Here is a 10404-nt window from a genome sequence, read left to right as displayed (position 1 = left end):
CATAGGCCAAGAGGATGGCGAATATAATCCTGAGGTTTGCCACGTGTCTGCTGGCTTTGATGCTTTTGACTAACATGTCGTCCACGTAGACCTCAATGATCTTGCCAAGATGCTCAGCGAACATCGTATTCATCAACCGCTGATAGGTAGCACCGGCGTTCTTCAAACCGAAGGGCATGACATTGTAACAGTATAGGCCCTTGTCGGTGGTGAAGGTGGTGCATTCCTGGTCGCCGGGGTACATCTTGATCTGATTATAGACGGAGAAGGCGTCCATCATGTTGAGCAACTTGTGTCCAGCGGTTGCGTCGACCAGTTGATCAATGCAGGGTAGCGGGAAACTATCCTTGGGGCATGCCTTGTTGAGGGCCTTGAAGTCGACACACATCCGCCACTTTCCGCTAGGTTTCTTGACCATGACCAGGTTGGAAATCCACCGAGGGTAATTCACCTGGTGGATGAATCCAATGCCCTGGAGCTTGGCGACCTCTTCGCCAATTGCACGATATCTTTCCTCATCAAAGGCCCGTCGTCGTTGTTTGACTGGGTAGAAGGATGGTTTTATGCTCAACTTGTGTGTGATGACCTAAGGGGAGATGCCCGGCATGTCAGCGTAAGAACATGCAAAGACGGTGGCGTTGTCACGTAGGAATTATGTGAGTTCTGCAGCTACTTCTGGGGCCAGCTGAGCGCCGATGCTGACATTCCGCTCAGGGTGCTCGTCGGAGATGCTGATAACCCTCAAAGATGTTTCTGGGTTGACAGGCTCCTTTTGGACATATTTCTCCTCGTCATCCCTAGGGTCCTCAAAAATGTTTGGTGCCGGTGCATGGTTTCCTACTATTAGGATTTCATGGCGGCGCGTCAATCGTGCCATAATCGTTGAATAGCACTCCCGCGCCAGCTGTTGGCTTCCTCTCACACAGCCTATGCCGTTGGGCGTGGGGAACTTCATGAGGAGCATGTAACCAGCGATGATGCACTTAAGTTTGTTGAGTGCCGGTCACCCAATGATGGCGTTGTACGAACTGAAACAGTCGACCACAATGAACTCTGTATGAATTTCAGTCGTACATGGGCTGGTGCCGATGACTAGGCACATGTAATCAGATCCTAGCAGCTGTGTTACATCGCCGGACAAGCTGAGCAGGGGCTCATGATCTTGAAGCAATTTTTTGTTCCGCTGGAGTTGGTTGTATCAGCCATTGAAGATGACATTGACAGCGGATCCGCTGTCAACCAGAACCCTTCCCACTGACCACTTGTGGAGCATGGCATCGATCAAGAATGGGTCATCGTGGGGTAACTAGTCCCCGCGCTCTTCCTCCTCTGAGAAGGTAACTAGTTCCCAACCGGACCTTTGGAGCTTGGCGGATCTCTCGTAGCGAATGTTGCAGACTTCTTTGGGATGGTTAGCGCGTGCATAGCGCTTTCTTGCCCTATGAGACATGCCAGTGATTGGAGCACCGCCGTCGATGGTGTTGATGCGGCGCATGGGTTCGATGTTGGCCACAACAGGTGGCGGTTGGCGCACCTTGAATTGTTCCATCTTGCCATCGCGGTACAAAGTCTCAACAGCGGTTTTGAGAGCATTGCAGTTGTTGGTGTTGTGACCGCTGTCCTGGTGGTATTTGCACCACTTGCCAGTGTTCTTAGGCTTCCCCACCCTGGGGTATTTTCTTGGGGGTGGTGGCGGGATCTGGTCCTTGCATTGGTCGTATATCTCCTCATACGAGGCTGTGAGGACTGTGAACACTGCGTACCGTTGGGAGGACTCCGTCTGTTTGTTACAGTTATCCCCGTGGGACGAGTGGTTGCCCTTGTTGTAATGCTGGTCTTTCTACCGCTTGCTCTAGTAGTTGCCATGTTGCCACTCTCTCTTCTTGTCAGTGGGCGGCGCAGCGGAGGTTTTGGTAGCGGTCTCTTGATGGCTGGAGGAGGGCAGAGTGGATTTTGCCGGTGTTGGCGGTGATGGTGGGGTTTCTCCATATGTGATGAATTCTACCTATGCATGGATGATTGCCTCGCTCATGACGTGGTCGTACCCCGCATTTGGATGATTGTAATTGAGATGATAGAGAAATGGTCCCTTTAGGAGTCCTTGCTTGAAGGCTTCCAATGCCATTGTTTTATCAAGATTGCGGCACTGAGATGCTGCCGCTCGCCACCTGGAGACGAATGCCTTCAGTGTTTCCTATGTGCCTTGCTTGACGTTGAATAGTTGAGTAGTATTGTGGCCGGCGGACAGTAGGATGAACTGAGAGAGAAAAGAGTGTGATAGTGCGTGGAATGAGTCGATGGATCCCGACGGGCATTCAAAGAACCAGCTCATTGCCTCACTATCCAACGTTTCGCTTAACAAGTGGCAGAGGGTGGCGTCATCAAATCCCTTGTTGTTAGTGACTTTTTTGAAGGTGTCCATGTGGACGAAGGGGTCCGTTATGCCGCTGTAATGTGACATCTTTGGTGTCTTTGCATGTGCTGGTCTGACGGCCTGCAGGATTCTGGCGGTGAATGGTCCTGGCCTGGACGCAAAGAGCGGGTTTGGAATTGCCGCTGGGGCGCTTGTCGCCTCTCGGATTAGCCTTTGCTCTAATTGCTGCATCCTTTCCAAGATTAGGGCGGTTGCATCGCCAGCGGGTCCCTCCTGGAGATTCTGCTAGGCCACCTCTCCCCTGGGGACAGGTGGATTACCCTCAGTTCTAGCCCTAGCCGCCGGGCGGTTGGTGTTCGGTTGAGACTCCGCTTCCTGCACCATCATTAGGCGGGGCGGGGGTGGTTGACCCATCCCTAATAGTTCTGGTCGGTTAATTGGTACCTGCATCTGTATGATTGGTAGGGGTACCAAACTACCAATCCGCCAGTATTGGGTCGACTACATCTGGTGCTCCGCGATTGCTCGCACTGCTCTGGGTTAGTGTTTGCCTCTAGCGCCTTCTTTAACTCGTCGAATTTTGACATTAGCGTCGCCACCTGCTTTTGGGTTTCGGCCTTCTCTCTACAGTCTGCACTCTTGTCCGTGCTCCCTGTTTACCTTGTGGAGGTCCGCTAATGCCAGCTCATACATAGCGGCGAAATCCTGGCCTGGTGGGCGACTGCTATCGGGTCGGGGCTCCGCCGCACCCTGGGTCAGCGGTACCTGGGATGAGCCCTGGGGTTCCGCGCAGGGGTTGACCGGAGCGTTGAATAGTGCTCGGTTAATTTTAACTGAGGGATTGGTGGGATGGGGGTTGGCGGATTTATCCGCTTGCTCTTCAGCGTTTCTCCCGCTACCGTTAGTCATGGTGATTGTTGTGGTGGGATGGCCTTTTGCTCAAGGATTCCCACAGACGACGCCAATGTTAATGCTTTGGATTTGGGTGGTAGCCCAAGCCTTTATTTAACGCTGGTCCGGCTGGCGGACCGCTACTTGGATGTATAGATGACCTCCGCTATATGTCAAGTGAAATACAAAGGGCTTCAGAGGGAGACCGCGTTGGGCGGTCTTCTCTTCTCTGATGCCTAAGTCAGTTAATGTATTTGTGTTGACATAATAACAATAGGTAAGTAGTTATTGCGCAATTAATGAGGAGAGAGGAGAGAACCTTTTATAGGTGAGGAAGAGACAGACCTCTTCCTTGTTTTTGATGTGGGACTAATATGCATCAGTTCCCAGTTTGTGGAGCTTCTGATGCTGCCTTGGAGTGGCGCATAGCGGTGCGTCAGCTGTGATCTGGGGGCTAGCCGGGGCTTAAGCGGTAGCCTATTTGGCGGTGATTCCGTAGGTCACCCCACTGGCGGGAATTAGTACCGCTGGCAGTAGCATGAGCGTGGCTCATTATAGCTAATTATGCTTGGCAAATGCTCATGTAAGTACGTGTAAGTACATGATGTTTATCCTAACTTTCCTAATAACAACTTTGATGGAAACAAAGGGAAACCTCAACCGAGAATTACCAACACTAGTGGTCAAACTTATAGCAGCATTGTTTGTCAAATTTAGGGTTGTCACTCGGTCGGTTCGAATCGGTTATATGTATTACCAATTTTAAAACCAAAACTTTCGGTTTCAAAACTGAGCTACCAATTACCAACCAAAATTTTCGGTTTTTAATTATATCTACCAAATTCGGTATTTCGGTTTTCGGTATTACCAACTTTAGAATAACTAATTCTTTATAATATAAATTAGAATGAACAAAACTAGGTTTTTGAATTTTATAGTGATAAACTTTGTATTCATCTACTAATTATAGCTTTCTTTTGTATATATGACATCAAGTTTTAGCAATTTTCAATAAAACTAGGTTATTTAACCATTTTTGACTAGGTTACTTAAAATACATGTACTATTAATGTAGTATATGTAGTAATGTTCATATTATTATAAAAAGTTTTTATGTTTATTTCTTGATATACATGTATGTGTATTGAAAACTGTAGTATATAAATCTAATATTTAGATAATCGGTAGATTCGGTATTTACCAAAACCAAACCAACTTTTTCAGTAATTTTCGATTTCGGTTTTATCGGTCCGGTTACCAAAAAGTCGGTTTACCAAACCTAAAACATCGGTTGATATTCGGTCGGTTTGGTAATTACCAAACTAAGTGGCAGCCCTAGTCAAATTTGTGAGAAACAAGGTCATGGGGCGTACAACTGTTATTACAGGAATTCTCAACAACAGCAAGAGGCATCAAGTTCTTTGGTTGTATGCCAAATTTGTGACAAACCTGGTCACTCTGCGTACAAATGTAATCACAAAAATTCTCAACTTCCTCCTCCGTCTAAAGTCGCAGCTTCACCTCAGTTATCCAGCCTTACTCAGTCTCCTTTAATGATCACTCCAGCTTCGAATGCAATTTCCAATCACAAGGCATTTGTTTATGCAATTCCAGATAGCACTCTACTGCATTGTAGGCAGACCTCTCATTCTATGTTATGTCAGGCACTATCACTCATTCCTCCTGGTTGAAACTATTATCTAAGGTCTCTGCTGCAATCTAGTGCTTGGCTCTCCCAGCACTAGTTTGAGAGGGGGGGGGGGGGGGGGGGGGGGGTTGAATTCAACATCAATACGATTGTAATTTTCTTTGTCTTTTCTCTCTAAATCTTTCTTCCTCTTTTAGATTCTTACTTGGATTTCTAGCAGACAGGAGAGGCATGGATTTCAACATCCATCTCCAACTTTTCTAACGTAGAAGACATTTTTTCTTCCCTTCCTAGATCGAAGAAAAGCCTGATGAATGAAGGGTGGAGCTTAACTAGCTGTAGAAAATAGTTGGGTTCTAACGCTACTCATATAGGAGAGGGGGTGAAGGACTTGACAATCACTCAAACAGGTTAGATACATTAAAAAAATAAAAAATAAATTAAAAGTCTTCGCCAAACTTCCAACCAGAAAATTAATTGCGACTGCCCGGAATTGTCATCTGCAAAATAATTGACTATTTGAGGATGGGGAGACGACAATTATAATTGTGGCAGGGGAACAGCTATTTTCTTTTTAAAACTCTGTCCCGTTTGAGTTTGATGAAATAACACGCAACACGCCAACACATGCTATGATCTGATCATGGATATCAAATGGATTGGTTGGTCACTTGGTGATTATTACCCTGAGTTGGCGCACGTACTGTTAATTAAGGTTTGCACTGTGACCCAAAGATTGGTATTTCCTCTCTTCTTTTATAATTTTTGTTCGGTTTTCGTTTCTTTTATCTTGGGGTCGTCGTTTTTAACAACGGAAAAACCATCTCATACTCCAAATTCTTAGGACGGATCATAACATTAATATATTTGTTTGAACTTGGTGATTGTGGAAATCATTGAGTATGAAAGATCGATGTCACGGTAATGATTTTCATGTTTCAGAGTTTGTTTGCTGTGATCATCAGAACTTTTACAAATACGAATATCGACACCACCGATACAATATCATTAGACTGACAATAGTATTATATCATTACAATTCCCAGGACCAACGCTAAAAAAACAAAACATAAAAACAGATAGGCAAAACACTGCGAAATCTAAAAGTCCCAGTAGACTTTTCAGCTAGAAGCCAACTCCAAATTCATATATGCACAAAGAAAACTATAAATAAATTCTTGCTCAATGGACATTGACAAAAGACGAGCTTTTTTACCTTCAAGTGAAGAGGCCAGGAAAAGAAAACATTAAAACAAGCAGCTCAGTACTCAAATATATACCTAATACGCATAACGCATATATGTAGGTATGCTGATCGTCATGGACGACTCATGCAGTGAGAAGATGAGCTTCAAGATCTTCGGTGACCTTGACAGCAAAATCTTGATAAGACTGTGGAGCAGGGATTTCCTCGCTCACCTTCTCATAGTCCAGAATCCACTTTACCAAACTGCCTCCTCCTCCGCTCTTCTCTGTTACTTTAAGCGTCACCTTGAAGCTCTTGTAATGCTTCAGGATTTCCCCATCCACAACGTTGAACGTCACCGACTTATTTTCTTCATCGATCGCCTCAACAGTCTCCTTTAAACTTAACACGCTTCCATCTACGAAAATTGAAAATAAAGATCCAATTAATGGTACTAGCTAGCAATTAAGCATGTACTATAATTAATTAGCATAACCAGTAGAAGGATGGACGTACTAATACATGCTTGGAATTCGGTCAAACGAAAATACACACGTACCCAAGGTATAATCCCAGTGCTTGACAGAACCCACAGTCTCCCAATCACCTTCATGAAGCTCAACGCCTTGTATTTTGTCAGAGGAGACGTTGGGAAGAAGGTGCATTTGGCTTGTGAAAATTTTGTAAAACTTATCAGCACCTGAGCTTATCTCTACTTCTGTCTCGAGTTTACCATCTAACGAAGCCATATCTTAGTTAAGGATTACCAGACACCTAAGAATTCAAAATTCAAGGATATTATTGAAATAACAGAACAAGTAGGAGAGGATTGATCGAATTGGTAGAATACACTTAATCCGGGGATTAGTTTAAATAGGAGAAATTATTCATTATCAAAAACTAATATTTTTGCCCCTACTCTTGGATAATTATGTCATTCTGTTTACTATCACATTATGTTATGTTTTATCTAACATTATGTGATATTGATCGAGACACTTTTTTGTTTTTATAATGTGCTTACCGAGGAAATGTATTTAGTAGAAATACGTTCGTAGCACTAGCACTCCATAATTTGTCCTAATCCTAAACGAGAGACATATATAAATCCATTTAAGAGTTCGCAAAACATCTTTAATTTAAATAATTAAATAAATTTCGATTGCACAATAATAAAAGATTATCCTTAGATAACCTAGTAGCTTTTAATTAATAATTTTTGCGAGCTGAGATTTTCATCTGCGAACTGCTACATGACATCTAATGATCTACCAAATCTCAATGATGTCCGATGTTTTATTTTGTATTTTTGTTTGTGACGTGAGTATCAATTATTCTCAAGTTGAATTAATTTTATCATCTTAGTTTTATACAATTCTGCGCTTTCACACCGCAATTTATGGGTTTCCTGAAGAAAATCTTGAGTAAAGATGTTTTGTCATTAATGTAGATCATCAGAATCTCAACTGTGGCATCATACATTTTACACACACAAAACAAAGCAAAAAGAACATAGTTCCAACGTGTTTCATTGAGGTGTTAATACTGTGAAAATACTCGGATGGAAACAAAACAGCCTAGAAGGAGGAGTGAATAAGCTGATCTAATAAAACTCACTTTTTCAAAACACAACAGGTCATTTTCAAGAATTGAAGCAAGACGAGGAATCCCAGAAAAACAAAGAACACAGAAGGAGTAAACAAGAATGAAAGAAGCAACGACACAACAATCAACAAGCATGAGAGTTGTTTGCATAGTAAAACCTCAAAATGAGGTAAGCAACTACAGGTCCTTAACTCTTGAAGACCCTAGTGAAAATCAATTCACTTGATGGAAAGAAACAAGTTCATTTTTAAAAACAATCAATAGCACCGACCTCGGCTATACTAACTAGAGTCATTCTCAAGCATTGTCTCATCTTGTCGTTGTAATTCTTCTCCACCGTTGAACTGCTTATGGTCTTCTTGGATTGATAGGTACTAACCTTGACCTTCAATCTCCTTTGCACATCAGTGACTCTAACTGACCTTGAGAGTACTTTGATATGCATAATGTAATGAATGATAAAAAGTGTTTTAACTCGCTTATCTACTTTAACATGGAACAAATAAATCAATGAATCGATGTGAAGTATAAGATTTTTTAATGAAAAAAACTTCTCTAAATCTCAATGGACGCACAAAATTTTTTCCTCTAAAAAAGCGTACATAATGAATGAATTTTCTACCCATTTGTATTGTGAAGACTCCCCCTAAAACCTTGAAGAGTTAAGACACCAAAACCTTTATTCAAAAAAAAAAAAAAAAAATCCAAAACCTAATTGACTTCTAATAATAAACAACATTTCCTAGAAAGATATTCAATAACTAAACTTGATTTATCCCTAGCTGTGAAATGATAGACTTAACGAACCAAATAGGACAAAAAGAATATCCTTCTATGACTTAATGATGGATTGCAATAATACACAGATATATCTGAATTAAAATGAACGAATGTTGATCAAGTCACAGATTCTAACCTAACTGGGATTGCAACACAGACACCAAGCCTATTATGCACAAAGACACAGAACACTATGAAATGCAATGCAATTACTTGTGATGTACTATAGAGAATTGGTTGAAACATTGAGCTTCCATTTCATTCGACAAATCTTTATTCGAACGATGACACAACCCTACCTTAAATCTACGATTCTAGATTTTGTATTAGAAATGCCAATATACAACATACTTTTACAAATATACCATCACGTGACGAGACAACTCTACTAAAAACTTTCTCAACTGTCATTAGTGTTGTGACTTATATATAATTAGCTTCCCCACAAAAGCAAGAGGACCCTAATTTTTGTCAACTAAAAGTGAATAAAGATTGAGGCTCAAGCATCCTGCAGGTTGTTGCCTAAACATTGTGGCCGAGGACCATCCAATTAATGTGTTGCTTGAGCTGAAAGTGACGATCCAGATGCAATAACCTATTCCTATACCTAAAAGGTCAAATGTCACATGTCACCGTTTTCACAACAAACACGGATTTTGAAATGAAACCAGAACTGTCCCAACGGCGTACGTCGTGTGATTTCGTCAAAAAACTACAATCCCCTAGAAGCTACTCAACAACTTCGTCGTCGTCAGTGAAGACGATTATTAGTTTGTACGCTTAGAAAGCTTCTTCAGTTACGTCAGAGGGTTCGTCATCCATAACATCCTTGTATTAGAAATCAACGAAACTTAAAAAGAGATCGAAACCAAGAGAAAAACAAGAAACACATGCAAGATGAACGATGTTAGCTACGACGACTTATTCTTGGAACCGCCGATCAATTTCTCAATGGTGGACGACGGAATATTCCGATCCGGCTTCCCTCAGCCTTCCAACTTCCCATTCCTCGAAACCCACCGTCTCCGATCGGTCATTTACCTCTGTCCGGAGCCCTATCCGGAGGAGAATCTGGAGTTTATTAGGTCTCAAGATATTCAATTGTTTCAATTTGGAATTGAGGGGAAGAAAGAGCCATGTGTATGTAATGTTCCTATAGATACAATCTTGGAGGCACTGAAAGTGTTGATCGATGTGAGGAATCATCCGGTTCTGATTCACTGCAAGCGTGGGAAGCACCGGACGGGTTGTCTGGTTGGTTGCCTTAGAAGATTTCAGAACTGGTGTTTGTCTTCGGTGTTCGAGGAGTACCAGAGATTCGCTGGAGCCAAATCTCGGACGACGGATTTGAGGTTTATAGAGGCATTTGATGTAAATTGTTTGAGGGAGTGGGTTTGCAGCGTTGGCTACCAGAGTCAAGGTTATGCTCATTCCGGTCAGAGGAGGTGGCTGTATAAAGAAGAAAATTTACAGAAGCAAACCTGGTCCAACAGAATAGAAGACGGCAAACCAAACGCGGCATAAGAATGAAAGCCCAAGAGTAAAGTCCAGATTAGGTGCAATCCCGAAATGAAATCAGAGGGGCCCAACTTAGCTATCGAGGAGCTTTCTTTTTCTTTGCTAATTTTATAGTTTCTAACGTAAAGAGCCTTTTTGATAATTAAAAAAAAAAAAAAAAAGGCCAAGAAATACCTTTACCGACACACTATTGACGGGCGAAGGTCTAATATCTATGAAATTATAGGGTGCGGTTATTGTCACCCTACTATTTTCTTAGTTCACCCTACAAACATTTGAATTATTAGAAGACTATATTACCCAAGTGCAAAATGACTTATAAATACATTAATTTTCTAAAATCCAAATATGTAAGAAAAAATAAATATATAGTAATTAATTAAACACAAAGACTACTTAATT

General features: G+C 42.1%; 2 protein-coding genes across 2 annotated transcripts; one reads left to right on the top strand and one right to left on the bottom strand.

Annotated features, from left to right (window-relative positions):
* Window positions 1-5898: 5898 nt before the first annotated feature.
* On the bottom strand, window positions 5899-6953 carry LOC112200426 (MLP-like protein 31). The gene is made up of 2 exons (XM_024341457.2): window positions 6659-6953; window positions 5899-6517 (listed from the first exon to the last, which is right to left on the bottom strand). The coding sequence occupies exons 1-2, from the start codon at window positions 6846-6848 to the stop codon at window positions 6243-6245; spliced, it is 465 nt and encodes a 154-aa protein (XP_024197225.1). The 5' UTR covers window positions 6849-6953; the 3' UTR covers window positions 5899-6242.
* Window positions 6954-9269: 2316 nt separating this feature from the next.
* LOC112200585 (tyrosine-protein phosphatase DSP3) lies at window positions 9270-10163 on the top strand. The gene has a single exon (XM_024341618.2). The coding sequence runs from the start codon at window positions 9382-9384 to the stop codon at window positions 10006-10008; it is 627 nt and encodes a 208-aa protein (XP_024197386.1). The 5' UTR covers window positions 9270-9381; the 3' UTR covers window positions 10009-10163.
* The last annotated feature ends 241 nt before the right edge of the window (window positions 10164-10404 follow it).

This window comes from Rosa chinensis, chromosome 4 (genome assembly GCF_002994745.2).
Source record: "Rosa chinensis cultivar Old Blush chromosome 4, RchiOBHm-V2, whole genome shotgun sequence".
In the NCBI taxonomy this organism is placed as follows: Eukaryota; Viridiplantae; Streptophyta; class Magnoliopsida; order Rosales; family Rosaceae; genus Rosa; species Rosa chinensis.
The sequence above is the reverse complement of the archived record's forward strand: the minus strand, read 5'-3'. Positions and strand labels throughout refer to the sequence as shown.